This window comes from Monodon monoceros, unplaced genomic scaffold (assembly GCF_005190385.1).
Source record: "Monodon monoceros isolate NGI ecotype Baffin Bay Population unplaced genomic scaffold, NGI_Narwhal_1 Super_Scaffold_11, whole genome shotgun sequence".
Lineage (NCBI taxonomy): Eukaryota > Metazoa > Chordata > Mammalia > Artiodactyla > Monodontidae > Monodon > Monodon monoceros.
In genome coordinates, this window is record NW_021703767.1 from 94,853,058 (window position 1) to 94,870,085 (window position 17,028).

Below are 17,028 nucleotides of genomic sequence, written 5' to 3' on the forward strand. Positions count from 1 at the left end.
AGGGGTGAATCTACAAAGTGAGTAAGCTTACTGGGGAGCTGGGAGTGAAGGGCATTCCAGGCCAAGAAAACACACCATCAGGGAGACAAGAAAACACACCATCAGGGAGACAACAAACAATGCAATACCTTTAGAGAACGCAGTTTAGTGTCCGGGACCACAGCGTAAGAGCAGGTGGGAGCCCACCAAGGTGGCGTGGCAGACAGGGGGTCAGTTCTTAGAGGTCCCTGCAAGACATACCCGGGTGTTCCCCTTTCCTGGCTGCATGGCACCATTAAAAGAATTTCAAGGTGAATCAGCTGTGTGACATCAGCCAGACCCTCTGTATTTGTCTGCAGTCTCCTACACTCCTTTAGTGCTTTAGTAGAGAAATAACCATTGTTTAAGGTATGATTTGTGGCCCTTACTTTAAAGACTTTCTATTCTCGAAGAGAAGCCAGTGACTCCTTTGTTAAGGTCACCATTACAGCATCGCAGACTTAACTGGGACCTGGACAACCCTGGAGGTCATTCAGTGTCTTATCAACAGAGGGCACTGTTGCTACTTCACCTCTGTGGGAGATTGACCCAGGCTCGGCAGGAAGTTAGTATTGCTGGCCCCTGGGTACTAAGTGGCAGTAGTACTACTCTCCCCACTCAGTCATTCTGAAAACTAAATTTCCAACTAATTTTCCTAAATTTCCTTGGGGTGGAAAGGGGGGGGGCGTTAACAGTGACACCTACTCCCCCCCACCTCCGACCACTGAGCCCAGGCTCCCCACGTTTTGCAGATGAGGAAACCAGGGTCCAGATGGGTTACATAACTTGCTCCCAGTGAACCAGCTGGTCATGGGCAGAACCAGGCGTCTGGAATTCCGGTCCAGGGCTCTTCGTGTGGTAATGCTTCAGCCCCTTCCCTCAATTTCTTGAAAGTTGAAGTACGCCTGTGACCCTGTTAGGTTACTGATTTAACGTCTTCTTCTGTGTGCTCTTTTCTGAGTGAGGAGGAAAGGGAGGGAGCAGAATGGAGGTTGAAAGGTGAAGGAAGCACTATTAGAATCGGGTAGATCCATACACAAAGCTGAGATATACGAGAAGAAAAGGGGCAGGCAGCACCAAAGCTGTCTCCTCCAGCTTCAAGTGGACATGACTCCACTACCTGCTGTTGTCGTTCATCCATAAACATGCCACCCCATCTACGGGCTAGGCACCCACTATTCCAGGCACTGGAAATACAATGATGAGACACAGTTCCTTCCTTCATGAAACATATAACTTAAGAGGGAAGACAACGCTTAAAATTAATCACAAGACAGGACTATAAATAATTATAGCCAGCGTCTGCTGACAGCTATTCTGTGCCAGGTACTGTCAAGCACTTTATATACATTATCTCATTCAATCCTCCTTGCAATACTATGAGTTAGGTACTATCATTATTTCCATTTTTCAGACGTGGACACTGAGGCCTAGAAGGTTAAGGGATTTACCTAAGGTCATGCGGCTGGGATTTGAATCCAGCTGATCTTGGAAGGTATATTATACTGCATAATAGCAATGGTAGGTAAAATGTATTGTAGAAGCCACATAGAAAATGCATTTAGAAGTAATGGATAGGGCTTCCCTGGTGGCGCAGTGGTTGAGAGTCCGCCTGCTGATGCAGGGGACACGGGTTCGTGCCCCGGTCCGAGAAGATCCCACATGCCGCGGAGCGGCTGGGCCCGTGAGCCATGGCCGCTGAGCCTGCGCGTCTGGAGCCTGTGCTCCGCAGCGGGAGAGGCCACAAGAGTGAGAGGCCCCGCGTACCGCAAAAAAAAAGAAGTAATGGATATTGACCATCTTTACTACTGTCTGAGAGTCAGATGTAGACTTTATGTTTCTCAAGGAGCAAGTGCAGAGAAAGCTCCTCTTTGGGATTGCCCCCTCACCACACCCGGGAAGCAGTTCCTTATGCTCAATACTGTCTCTTTGATCACAAATTCGGATTGATTGCTATCTGTTTTTGTTTTAGGCCCCCTTTTAAGATGAAGATAAATTAATAGTCTGAAGTGAAGAGAAGCAGAATCATATCCATTTGAGACTGTTACAAGATATTTTAATAATCAAGGAAACTAAAGTTTCTGCACATACCAAGTGTTTTCCAACGGAGGAGATGCTTATGTCTCCTCCACCCAGATCTAGCTCCCCTTCCATGTAAATCCTCCTCTCACTCAACCCCTTATCTAACACCTTGAAGAGGAGGTAAGACCAAATTATTCGACATTGTCTCTTCGATTTACCTTGACAACCACTGTGAAAACAAACCCAACAGACAAAGTGATGGAGATGTTTTACAAAATAAACATTAAATAGAGATTGATCTTCAAAGCATTTAAGATTTCTGTGTGTCTGTCTGTCTGTCTGTCTTCCCCATTGGCACCCTGTAACATTGATTTATGTAATTGTTCTTTACAGTTGAAATCTAATGCTAATATTACTCATCAGAACTGAATTATTTTTAAAAATTGTTTTACAGGGTCGTCATGTCAAAACGGGCCAACTTGCAGCCATCAAGGTTATGGATGTCACAGGGGTAATGTATCATTATCTTGCCGTCTCAAACTTATATATTTGTAATAGAGAAGTTAGTGGTAGAGAAAAATCATTGTTTTGGAAATAGAATCTTTTTAGACATCCAAGACCTTTCCCCACTTGTGCTTAACATAAACATTAAGAGTATTCAGCAGCTGACCGAGATGACCGTGGGTGAGTCACTCTAGTTAAATTAGATACCTACACACTGCCTCAGGTAGTCAGAGAGAAGAACATGTGTGCCAATACTTTACATAAACACAGCCAAGGACATTTGCAGGTGAAGACAGAACAAGGATTTGAAGGTATTAAGAGAATAATACTGAGATTACACAGAAGAGGTGGGTCTTAACAGTTTTCCCCAAAGTCCACCTAACGCTGGAGTAGACAAGAGTTTGGATAACTCTAGAATCCTAGTAGGATGTGTAACATGGATATTTTCCTCCCCAAAATGTTATAGACCAAATGATCACAATAACTACAAATACTTATTATTATAGAGCAACACTGAAACAAAATTTCTGGCCTGGATGATCAAAAGCAATCTAAGGAATAGACTTTATTTTAAGTACAATCTTATGCTTTCAATCCTTTTTGCTAGGTCTTTTTAAAATATTTTGATGCCTTTTCTAGAGTACAGAGCAAAAATCAGACTTGAAAGGACTTATTGGAAATCAAAAGCATGTTAATGATTTTCTATTGTCCCCAGGGATTTTCCTAAGATGTGTCAGCTGTACACAAAAGCTAAAAGACCAAAGTCTTCCGTTTGGCCCAGAAGTGGATTATTTAATGTAAAGAGATATAGAATGAATGGGTCACACAAAGGTATCAAGAACCAGTATACAAATAAGAAAAACACACAGTATGTCCGTAGGTCAGACTTCGGTCCGTACCTCCTCTGGTCCGGTTTGCTACCTTTGATAAGTATACATTATATGCTACACTATTAACCACGATACTAATCTCACTAATTTTCATTTATACCACACATTGTACTGTCTTCCTTTCCTTACTTATCTGAATTCCTTTTTAAGTTCTATGCATTTTAAAAATTATATGCATTTTTAACAAGAAAAAATTTTGTTCCCATATGTTTAGAAGAACTTAGATAAAGTAATCCTTCCTTTTATTTGTCCTAAATGCATTATTCAAATTTCAGAGCTTGCAAACCAGTTAAAATATTTCATCCCAATTAGTTTATTAATTTACCTGGCCTTTGAGTAAGAAAATACATGTAGATTATATTAATAAGGTTTACGTTCTGCCACTTGCAAGAGAAAACTCAAAATAACAGAGGCTTAAGTATGATGGAAGTGTTAGGTTCTCTCATGTTAAAGGAGTCTAGGGGCGACAGTCCAGGGATGTGTAACAGCAATGTGGTAGAGTAGGCGGGTGTTTTTATCTTTCTGCTCCATCGTTCTGACACATGGCTTCCACACTTAAGGTCAGTTCTGTGATTTAAGGTAACTGTTGGATTTCCATTGATCACATTCTTTGGCAGGCAAAAAAAAGGCAGTGCGGGGAGTGGGGGGGAGGGGCTGGGAGCAGAGGGTACAGAAGACAGCCCCTTCCAGTGAAATTTTTTTCTACTCGCATACGTTTCTATTTACTTCTGCAGTCGTTGGCTACCTAGCTGCAAGGAAGCTGGGAAATGTGGTCTTTCATTCTACCAACCTGTCCAGTTAATTTGGGTTCTGTTATTAGTCAGGAATGAAGAGGGGATGGATACTTGTATTGTTAATTAGCAGGGTCTGACACAAAAATCAAGATCAGATACTATCAGTCTCTACATAGAAACCCATTAGAAATGTGTAAATCTTTTACAAAGCTCCCAGCACAAAACAAATCAGAATTTATTTTGCAATTCTGCTAAAGCCATACTACTGTATTTTCCTTGAATTGAATAGGATCTCCACATAATGTGATGCACTTGGCAGTTGAACAACTAATGGATGTGGATGGAGCCCAAGACATTAATTCTGTAAAGTTCTGTTGTGTGGGTCTGCAGACTACAGTTGAGTTCCATTGACGTCATTAATCTCAGTGTACAAAGCTGTATATTGATGCACAAAGTATGACTTGAGAGCATTGAGTATCACTTTTTCTGGTTCTGTTTGTGAGATTTTAAATTGTTCAAAGAATCATTTACTATTTCTAGACCACCTTGCTTGGAATCAAAAAAGTTACACAGCGATGTATCCCAGAGTGTGTATTTTCAGCTTAAGCAGTGTCAGTCAGCCGCTCTAAACTGGGTTTCACAAGGCAACTGAGACCTACAGAAAATGATTTAGAGTCTATTTTCTCAATTCGCCCCAGCATGGTACAGAGCTAGCACCATTTTCAATGCATAGGAGAGTCAATCCATTGCTTACAATGGATGCTTTATAGTATTTAGGCTTAATTCTCTCGGGGGAACCTCTGTTGAAAGGGCTGGATAGTTCCTTGATTTAGGCACATCATTGACCATTATGTAACCACTGACCCCTAACAAAGGCAAACATGGATACACATCAGGAAATGGTTTTCTTATTTCCCATGGTGTATGATCCAGCATCAAATGACTTTTGTATCACCCCCTGACACATCACAGTCAACATAAAATTTCCTTTGTGAAACTCATGTGGTGTCCTCAGAAAACAATCTATTTCATTTTGTCATGTTGTCTTTTGTGTATTATGGAACGCTGCAAAAGCTTCTTACCAATTATTATAATTGTGCTCATTATAGCTGCTCTGAGATGAATTCTCAAAGGTCATCTTTGTGAATTGTTTGCAGTGATCTACTGTGAAGTTACTACAGTTTATCGTAATGAATTTGATAAAACTATAAGCTTGAAATCAATTTTTAAATGACTGTTTTCTTTCTATACCATTTCCTTTTTTAAAAGAAAATAACCATAGAGAAAACTGGATATAATGCTTATGTTCTTCTGTTTTACAGCTGAGACACTTCCAAATTTGCTAATATTTGCTTCAGAATTAGGGCTTAAACTCAGAGTCAGTCTTTGAAGTTGTTTTAGTTTCTGAAATAATTATGAGAATTTCTGCATTTTGTCGCTTTCTGGGGATTTCTTCCCAGCTGGATTTGCGTACTTTAATCATCTAAACAAAATTGGGCCCTCTCAGGTAGTGTTCCTCAAGGTGGACAGCCAGCATTTACGGACTGTCTGCACCCCTGGGGTGTTCACCAGAAAGGCAGATTCCTGGGCTTGCTGCAGAATTTCTGGGTAGAAGAACCTGCCTTTTCTCCAAGCTCCTCAAGGAGCTTCATGCACACCAAAGTCAGAGGAACACTTTTCTAGGGACTTGTATTTACTGCTTTCTGGCTACCAAGTATGAAGAGACCATGATTCTTTGATAATCCTGCAAATAATACCCATCTTCATTTGAACCAAAATTCCTGATGTAAACTAGTCCCTTTATTACAATGATACCTTGAAGTCCATGTAGGACTTAGTAAGATAATAACTTACTGTCATAGGCTTTCATCTTTACAATGACTGGTTGTGATCATTACTCAGGACACTTTGGGTTGTAGTACCAAAGCCCCACTCAGACTAGATGAAGCTGAAAACAGAATTTACTGTCTTGTGTATATTTTTTAAAAAAAGAAGAAAAGCAGAAAAGGCTCAGCGAGATCTAGGAAGTCACATGACTGATCAGGAATTTTGTGTCTCTCCATCTCTGGGCTCTGCTTTCTTTCTATCAGCAGCTCCAGGCTCATGTTCTAATTACTTCATTACCCTTAGTCCCTGCAAGAGTGCCAGTGTGAACTTCAGTGGCCCAGCTTGGGTCACCTCACTATCCGACAACCAAACCCTGTTTCTCTCCAGCCACGTCTGGGTTGGGTGCCTGACCCTGGAACCTACCACAGGGACAGAGAGTTGGAAAGGATTCCTCAAATAAAAAACTAAGAACTGTTAAAGGAAAGGGTAGGATAGATGCTGGGCAGGGAAAAACAAGAGAATTCAGTGTATTACTGTAAGATCAAATCATTTTAGTAGATGTATTTAAAACTGACTTAGTCCTTAAGTAAAGTGCCTCTGTAGTTACATTTTTTTTATATTTCAGCCTGAAATAATAATAATGGTAGCTAACATTGATGGAGTGATTATTGTGTGCCAGAACTCTTTACAATACTTTCTGTGTATTGATTCACTGAATGCCCTTAACAACCACCAGACTCCATTATTAGTTCCATTATAGAGATGAGAAAACCAGGCATACTAAGTATCATGCTCAATGTAACATGTAAATGGTGGAGCGAATATTTCAACCTGAGTATTTTAACTCTACTTTTTAAGTCCACCCTGTTTCTCACACTGCCATAGGTCTTCATTTAACATAGAAGGACATTTAGTGTTTAATTTAATATTTATTTGATAAACATTTACTAAACACCTACTTTATGACCGACACTTGAAATTCAAAAATGACGAAGTGGTTCTTTGCCTGAAGGGGAGCTGACAATAATACAACCTTGCTCTAAATATTTGTAAGTAAAGCTAATCCATTTTATAATAAAGTCGTACAAGTCATAAATAATGTTACATATAAAGTTTGATGTGACCGTGAGGGGTAGTAATTAAGCCCAGGAGGAAAATCAGATGAGAACGTTCCTGGCCAAGAAAACCGTCTGTGCCAAGGCATGGAGGCTGAGAGAGGTGGAACATGTTCTGGAAACTATCACGTAGTTTAGTTTTAGTGTAAAAAATGTGCTGAGGAGAGAGTGATACAAGGGGAATCTGGACAAGTTAGGGTCAGGTCATGAGGGAATTGAATGCTGTGGCAAGGACATTACAAGGTTTTCAAACTTTTTAATTTTCCCAATAGAACCCTGAGAGCAAAGAGTCTTAAGCAAAAACCCATTAGATAGAAAAGATAAGGCGGGTTGTTTTTACAAGGGGCGGGAGGCTGTCCTGGCCCCGTCCTCACACCACTGCTAGAGCCAGTGTGGAAGCCGGAAGTTAAGTAGCAAAGTAACAGGTTGGGATTTGCCTACTAGAAGGATCCGTCTTAAGCCCTGCTTGATTGAGTTTCTATTTCTGTCTCACTTACTGAATTCCTATAGGTGAAACTTTCAGCCAGTCTCCATCCCTCTTGGACGAGTAAGGAAGCAGCCTTCTCCCAGTAGTTTCTGGTAGAGTGCTTTGCCCAGAGTTAACGGACTCATTGAATGTTTGCTGAAATTGGACCAAAGGAAAAAAAAAATCTTTTCATCTTCGGTTACTGGGAGAAATCAGGGGACATGCTGCTCCATGCACATTTGATGCCTCCTTCCCCAAGGGAGGGCAATTCAGTGGAATGATTGGTAGCATAGAAGGTAATATTAGTAACAGTAATAACAACAACAACAACGGTCAGAGTCAAAAATAAAGATGGCTATCATTGATTGCTTATATGTGCCAAGCATTGTTCTTAGTACTTAATACAATATACACTAACTCATTTAATCCTTGAAACAATTCCCATTAGAGGAGCGGTGCTAATAATATCCATTTTACAAATGAGGAATTAATTGAAAGCAAAAAATCCTGAATAACTTGCCCGAGCACCACAGACGGTAAATGGCAGAGTTGGAATTCGAATCCAGCCAGTCAGGGTGTGCCCACCTTCCCCACGGCCCTGTTATAAGAATGAGAGACGGGAGTTGGGAGTTGGGGGGCATCACCAGAGCATGGCCATCAGATTCAGATACAGCTGGGTTCACTCCTCCCCTTACTGCCCTTGGGCAAATTTTTTAACTTTTCTGAATCTCATTTTTCTTATCTGTTAGATGGGAATACAAACATTGCAAACTTGTTTTGAGGCTAAAATTATATAATGTCTAGTGCTTGGTACATAACAGTTCCTCACTAAATATTAGTCCTGGTAAGAGACAGTGAATGCCTGCATGGGGCAGGCAATAGGAATGAGGAGAGGATGTTATAATGTGCATTGGACTTCTGTAGCTGGGGATGGTAGCCTGTGCTATGAACCACATGCCGTACATGCCATGTGTGGGTTAGTTCATTGTCAATATATGTAAATAGTTTGACTCAGCCCTGTCTTCACTACCTCAGTTACGATGTTATTAGTCTTACCCTGAACAACAGGTAACTGTCAAAATGACTTAGTGTAGAGCAAGATCCAGGAGAGAAAGTGGGGCTGGATTCCAGAAGCTGAAGACTGAAATCACAATAATTCATTTATTCATTCACTTAAGAATGAATGAATGTACTGTGCTCTGGGGTGATAGCGGTGAATAAGACAGACACAGGCGCTATCTTCTGGAATCTTACATTCCAGTGTCAGTGAAAGACGTTTAACAAACAGTTGAACAGTTATTTGACATTCTGATTAACTTTCAAGGACTGTACAGAGAGTATTAAGGGAGAATTTAAGAAGGAAACTGACCTATCCAGGTGGCCAGTACGTTCGTTTCCTGGCTAAGTAGCAACTACATGAGATCAGAGGATGGGTAGATAACTGGTAAGGTTGGTAGGGCCCGAGAGGGGCGTTCCCAGCTGTGGAAGCTTGACTCTCAGCAAAGCCTGGGAATCCCCACCCCAGGCTCTTCCACTGCAGAGACCCTTCTAGACACCTCGTTGGGACTTTTCAAGTAGATAAAGTTAGCAGAAGGACCGATCAGATAAAGCACGTGATGAGAACTTTTTTTTTTTTTTTTGTGATACGGTGGCCTCTCACTGCTGTGGCCTCTCCCGTTGCGGAGCACAGGCTCCGGACGCGCAGGCTCAGCGGCCATGGCTCACGGGCCCAGCCGCTCCGCGGCATGTGGGATCTTCCCGGACCGGGGCACGAACCCGCGTCCCCTGCATCGGCAGGCGGACTCTCAACCACTGCGCCACCAGGGAAGCCCTGAGAACTTTTAACAGAGAAAAGATAAACAGATTTTTTTTTTTGTCTCCATAATACCCTCCACCTTTGGGGCTATTTCCAGTGTCTCAATTCTGTGTGTTGTACAGCACGTAGAACTTGGAAAGCTTCTAAGTTCTAAAAATGGACAAGCTGAGCTGCTTACTCCGTGCACACTTCAGCATTTCTCCTTACGTACTGATTATACCCCTTTTGGTGGCTTATGCGTGTCTGGGTCTCTGCACGTGTGCATGCGTGATGAATGGGTGGCCTTGTAGTATGTGTATGCATGCATGCTCCAGAGATTGCGTAAGAGCAAAAAATGGACCTGGGGACTCCTGTCTGTACCCCACAGTAATGAAGGTGAACATTTAGGTGCACTAGTTGTTAGAAGTGCTTTTCCTTTGTGATGGTTTGTTTTTAGTAGTGCCTTTCATTTGTGTACCTCAAAGTATTTGATCAAAACTACAATTTGTTCTTTTATCCCCCTAGTGTAATTGAGATGCATGAAGGTAAGGAGATTGGCCCACAGAGGTTGGGGTGCCTGGAATCATTAAGCAGGCCATTCAAATCCAGATTTGTTACCAAGTTCCTCAATCATGGACAGTGGGGGTCTCCTTTCGTAGATCCGTGCTCTCCTTTGCATGCCAGCACATCTTTCCCATCTCACATTTAGGTCCTTCTTTTGACTTTACTTGGTTCCCTCTTGTTGAGTTCTTTTGAGGCTTGACCTCCTCATCAACACATTGGCTTTCTGAATGACGGGGAAGCTCACCTTTAGTTTTCCTTTTATGAAGAGTCCTCTCTTTCTCGTTTAAAGCCTGCTGACTTTAATGAGCCCAGAACAGGAACTGTGCATTATCCATCTTGGTACCTCCTGCAGAGCCTGCTGACCTAGGACCTGGCACATAGTAGATGCTATACAAAATGATATTATGTTTGTAAAAACAAGAGACCAGAGAAAATATAAAGACTAGAAAGCCAAATGAAGAAAAAACAGATCCAAATTACAAGGCACAGGGAATTTGATAGTTATTTTTTTCCGGTAACCAAAGAAAAAAGGGAAGACATTATCATTTACACTGTTAATAGCATCAGAAAAGAAGACCCATTCCAATTCCTGTGGGCTGTTACCTGAATTGTAGGTGGAGGATTCTTGAGGATATAAGCCATCTCATTTATTTATTTATTTTAATTTTATTGAAGTACAGTTGATTTACAATATTGTGTTAATTTCTGCCATTCTGGAAAGTGATTCAGATATATATATATATATATATATATATATATATATATACACACACACACACACACACATACATATATATATATACACACATATTATATATTTTTTCATGTTCTTTTCCATTTTGGTTTATCACAGGATATTGAATACAGTTCCTTGTGCAAGTAGGACAAGTAGGACCTTGTTGTTTATCCATCCTCTATATAATAGTTTGCATCTGCTAATTCCAGACTCCCCAAACTCCCAGCCCTCCCCCCCACTGACCCTAGCAACCACAGGTCTGTTCTCTATGTCTGTGATTGTTTCTCTTTCTTAGATAGGTTCATTTGTATCATATTTTAGATTCCACATATAAGCAATATTTGTCTTTCTCTTTCTGACTTCACTTAGTATGATAATCTCTAGGTCCGTCCATGTTGCTGCAAAAGCTATCTCATTTATCATAGATTTTAAATGAATGACAACATTCCTAGGGCTAAAACCTATTTTTAAAATTCATAGTCCTCTTGGGAGTCATACATCAATGCAGGCTTGGGTGTGAGAAGGATGCATGTCACCCTCGTGTTGTCTGCTTCTCTAAGGGATACTACTTCCTACTAAAGAGAGAGCAGGTTAGCCTAGTGGTAAAGAAGAGCACAGCAAACTGTCACTCATCTGGGTTTACCCTAGTTTTGACACTTCCTGTCTCTCTTACCCTGGGCATGTTGCTTAACCTCCCCTTATTCCACATGTATAAATATGGATAATATTACTTCTCTCATACATTTAGTGGGAGAAGGAAATATAGTTATTTATAAAGCATTTGAGGGACTTCCCTGGTGGCGCAGTGGTTAAGAATTCTCCTGCCAATGCAGGGGACTTGGGTTCCATCCCTGGTCCGGGAAGATCCCACATGCTGCGGAGCAACTAAGCCTGTACTCCACAGTTACTGAGCCTGCACCGCTAGAGCCCTCAAGGCACAGCTACTAAGCCTGCACACCACAGCTACTGAAGCCCGCGCGCCTAGAGCCCGAGCTTTGCAACAAGAGAAGCCACCGCAATGAGAAGCCCGCGCACCGCGACAAAGAGTAGCCCCCGCTCGCTGCAACTAGAGAAAAGCCGGCCGGCATCAATGAAGACCCAACACAGCCATAAATAAATAAATAAATAAATAAATAGTAAAATAAAGCATTTGAGAGCAATATGTAGAACACAGTGTTTAGTGCACATTGTTACTATTACGACATCTCTTGTAGACATTTTTCATTTTCTCTCCATGGCACCAACGATTCCCATAGGAGACAATATGCCCTACCCTGTCCAGCTACAGGGCCTTGGTAATCATTGTTTCTCTGCCAGGAAACCAGTCCCTCCTCAGTCACGTCACATTATACTTTCTCTTTCCGCTAACTGGGTAACCTCCCGCATGGCTTTTAAAATTCAGCTCACACTTGGATTTATCAGCTCTCTCCCCTCATGCCCCTAATTACATCAGCTACCCATACCTCTCAAGTTAGTAATTTTGCATGTATCTGTATCATTCTTTGATTTCCATTTGTGTTCCCCACAAGACTATAGTAAGTTTCATTGTGGAAGAGCTTGAATGTTTTATGTCCATTGTTGTATTACACTCGGCCCGGCGTATTCGCAGTGTTAGTTGAATCTGAGGATGTGTAACCCATGGATATGGCAGGCCGACTGTGCCGTGCTACTTTACATAAGGGACTTAAACATCTGTGGGTTTTGGTATCCATGGAGGATCCTGGAACCAATCCCTTATGGATACTGAGGGACAGCTGTATTATATTATTATTATTATTATTATTATTATTTAGCATTGTGCCTGGGATAGAGTAGCAGATAAATATTTGTTGAATGAATCCATTTAGTTTAGGGTTAACATATACAACAAATCCAAGTGCTGCTTGCAGTATGCTGTGGCAAAGATCCAAGTTCTATCAGTGCTGCAATGAAGAAATACGGGCTTGGGCAACTCGTTGAATCATGCTAGACCTGTTTCCTTAGATCTGTAAATATATAGTTTGCAGGTGCTTACCCACCTTGAGATAATTTTAGAGGATCCATACATGCTTAAGTCTCATTTAATGTTTCATATATTTTAATATTTAATAAACTGATTTTTTAAAAAATACCCTCAAACTCAATGTTATATACCAACTTTGAACACACTAGAAAATTGCAACTTCTCAAGGGGGAGTGAGGGTGGGGGAGGGATGGATTGGGAGTTTGGGATTAGCAGATGCAAACTATTTTATGTAGGAAGGATAAACAACAAGGTCCTACTGTATAGTACAGGGAACTCTATTCAATATCCAGTGATAAACCATAATGGAAAAGAATATGAAAAAAATAGGTACATATATGTATAACTGAATCACTTTGCTGTACAGCAGAAATTAACACATTACAGTCAACTGTACTTCAATAAAATAAATTAAAGCTGTGACAAAGTGAGAGAGAGGCATGGACATATATACACTACCAAACGTAAGGTAGATAGCTAGTGGGAAGCAGCCGCATAGCACAGGGAGATCAGCTCGGTGCTTTGTGACCGCCTGGAGGGGTGGGATAGGAAGGGTGGGAGGGAGGGAGATGCAAGAGATATGGGAACATATGTATATATATAACTGATTCATTTTGTTGTAAAGCAGAAACTAACACACCATTGTAAAGCAATTATAACTCCAATAAAGATGTTAAAAAAATAAATAAATTAAAAATAAACAGCAACTTTTCAATTTGTAATCTGGGTTACTCCATTCGTGTGCAGAATGTCGTTCAGTATGAATTTTCCACTGAAATTTTAAGCATGCTTTTTAAGAGTAATTGTTACCACTTACAATTACCTATCTGAGGAAATATAGATTTCCTCTATCCTTTGGAACCAAAACAAAACAGAAAATTCATAAGATATTGAAGCTGATATGTGACTTTTTCTTTCAAAAATTCTAAATTTGTCTTCACTAAAATAGCCCCTTTGTTGTCATTGATTAACTTTATATCTAAATATTACATAGTTTAATTTTTTTAAGAGTTTAGTCATCCTTTGTTTCTTTATTTTTTTTGCGGTACGCGGGCCTCTCACTCTTGTGGCCTCTCCCGTTGCGGAGCACGGGCTCCGGACACACAGGCTCAGCGGCCATGGCTCACGGGCCCAGCCGCTCCGTGGCATGTGGGATCTTCCCAGACCGGGTCGCGAACCCGCATCCCCTGCATCGGCGGGCGGACTCCCAACCACTGCACCACCAGGGCAGCCCTGTTTCTTTTTTTTAAACTATTTATTTTATATTGGAGTATAGTTGATAAACAATGTTGTGTTAGTTTTGAGTGTACAGCAAAGTGATATAGTTATAAATATACAAGTGTCTATTCTTTTTTCAAATTCTTTTCCCATTTAGGTTGTTACATAATATTGAGTAGAGTTCCCTGTGCCCTACAGTAGGTCCTTGTTGGTTATCCATTTTAAATATAGCTGTGTGTACTACATATAATAGTTTAATTTATAAAAATAAATGTTTACTGATTTTAAAAGTCTGGTTTTTATTGAGGCTGTATATTGGCATCCTGAATAAAATTTCTGTTGGAGAAAGGGATTTTAGTGCTATAAATTATTAAGTTTCTTTTTTAAATCACATTTTAGAAGATGTTAGTAATCCCTACAAATTCTAATCGTCTATGATTCTTTAACAATAACTCGTCTTCAATTTTTTATCACATTCAGTCAGCGACGAAGGTGAAAATGGTAGACACGTTAACACAAAAACCTGCCTAATGCCAGCAACCACTGTGGAGAGAAGGACAGGTGAGCAGGAACAGAAGTGGTTCTAGCCAGTGTCCGAACCTCAGGGTGTAGTCGCATTTATGAGTCTCTACACCTCATACTTCCTTGAGAGTTCAAACTGACCAGTCCCTTGGATTGTTGTAAGAATTACAGAGGTTTATTCCTCTTCCATGGGTTGAGAGCTGAACGTTGGGCAAAACCCTTTGTTATAGAGCACAGTAATATGAAGTGTCTCGTTAATGCCGTTTTTAAATCCTACTATATTGTAGGTGCTTAAAGTATATTCCCCTGTGTAATAAACATGCAACTTAAAATCCCTCCTTTATCCCCTGGAATCATTCATAAGCAAATATTAGTGTGTGCTAACAAGCTCCTTTAATTGGAGGACCAAAGGCAGGTTTCTCTTCAGCCCTGGCTTAAGGTGCTCCTAAACTCTTCTTTCATGATTTAGAAGCTTTGGTTTTATCACCGTAGGTAATTGCCTTTCTTCTGTCTAGGAGTTTTCAGTTTAGAATTAAGAGGACTGACTTTGAAGTCAGACGAATCTTGGCTTTGGATCTTAGCTGTAACATTTAAAATAGGAAACTCATTTTCCTTATTTGTTCAATGGGATCATTAAAAACATGTACTTCATAGAGCCGTTTTGAATATTAAATGAGATGATACACATACAACCTCTGGGACAAAACATAAGGTTGGCTTTGGCTATATTTTATGACCACGGTTGTGATCATCATATAGTCATCAGAGACCGCCGGTGGCTTGAAAGCATTGTCTGGGATCATCCGTTTCCTTGCATTTGAAAAGCACTGTCTCTTCACCTGTTTTATCATCTTCCAGGAGGCTGGTTCTCGTTTTTCACATAAAGGTGTTCTCTGTGAGCAGTAAGAGAAGTCCATCCCTACACACAAATACCTTTCAAGTCTCTGCTGCGTCGCATTTCCTAATGTCCCGTTGGCCAAAGCAGATCACATGGCCAAGCCCAGAGACAAGCAGAGGAAATGAACTCCACCTCTTCAGGTGGGAGGCTGCCACATATCGGGCCGTTTTTCCTTTTAGTCTACCACAAATAGTAAGCAATAAATAGATTCTCGTCATCTTGAGAAAAGACAGTCTTCTTTATGTTGATAATAAAGCTGTGCTTACATAAGCACTTAATCATTTCTAAGCCTTAGGAGGTGACTTTGATAGGTATCCTTTTTCCCATTTACAGGTGAAAATAACTGGCATTCGGAGAGTTTAAATGGCCGTGCCTGACTTTACATAATAAGTCAGCTTGGACAAGATTTTGAAGTCTTCTGATTGAGATCATGGTTCTTCCTAGAGTATTGGACTTAGCTTACTAAAATTACTCCCTTTTAACATTTGTGACAATTTGGTACCATGACTTTGTTTTTCACTATGACCCAGTGGTCATTAGTTTCCCAGTGAGCTTGATCCCTGTGCTCAATTCTCAAGATATAAGAATAATTCATTTACAAAACAGAAGATAAGCTTCTTATAACTTTGTAATCTAATTCTAGCCTCAGTTGTTGTTTTGTCCTTTTGAAAGCATCGTAACCCATCTCCTTCAATGAGCCGTATTGTAAGAGGTTGGACTGCTTATGAAGGGCTTAAATGTGTTCTTATGGTCATAATAAGTGCCTCCCTTTCAGTTTCACTGAGTAACTTAAGGCCATCATTGCACTAGTCTTGAAATCTGGATAAACAGTAGCCCTGAAGGCCTGATAAATTTCACACTCACTTACAAGGCCATATAAGATCAAGAACAAGGTTATATATTAGAGCTACATAACCATGATCCACAGTGGTTCCATTAACTGTTTGGAATTTAAACAATTTAAACCTAAAACTCAAGTTACTTACATTCCTGCCCTCTCCTACCTTTGTTATTTATTTATTGGTTGAGAAGATTAATAATAATGTTTATTTTGTATTATATTTTATAACTTTCACATACTTCATTTAATTTTCACAGAAGATTGGGACATATAATAATATTGATACTATTATAAAATCTGTATCTCCTTATAGATGAGAAAAATTAGCCTCCAAAAGGTAGGCTGCTTTCCTGAGATCATGCGGCCAGAAAGGAGTGGAGCTCAAGCTGAACATGCACCCCACCTGCCACCCCTCATTTTCCTGACTTAATGCATATGCTTTCTTCATTACCACGTTGCCTCAGTTTACCTTTGCAAAGCCATGGAGAACATGCTGACTTCATTCTGGTCTCCAGTACTGTTTATTTTGGATTTAATTATATCCTGAATCACACTGTTATTTAACTGTTTCATAAGTTCTTGTTTCCTTAATGATATGGTGAGCTTTTTTAGGCACTTTTTCCTCCTCTCTTTCTCCTGGCATCAGCCACCATCCCGTTGAGAACCTGAGGCAGGCAGCAAATACTTGTAGAACCAGCCCCGCTTCTCACTAAGAATGACCCAAGCTGAGTCTGTCCAGCGGCCGCTGGAAAATGACGGGTGTTTTACTGTCTCATGTGCTTGCCTCTTTAATCGAAAGCAGATGCCAGACTGCCCCAGAAACCCTCAGGTTTGTTTTCTCCCCTTTTATCTAGGCTTCCCTAAAGTACATCTGCT

At 40.6% G+C, this 17,028-nt stretch overlaps 1 protein-coding gene across 3 annotated transcripts in view; it reads left to right on the top strand.

Annotated features, from left to right (window-relative positions):
- The window catches only part of TNIK (TRAF2 and NCK interacting kinase), a 412,061-nt gene that overhangs the window by 242,299 nt on the left and 152,734 nt on the right, over nucleotides 1–17,028 (top strand). For all 3 annotated transcript variants that reach the window (XM_029213869.1, XM_029213867.1, XM_029213868.1), the window contains exon 3: nucleotides 2,495–2,551. In XM_029213869.1, the coding sequence (XP_029069702.1) occupies nucleotides 2,495–2,551 (57 nt within the window). The remainder of the gene's footprint in view (nucleotides 1–2,494; nucleotides 2,552–17,028) is intronic.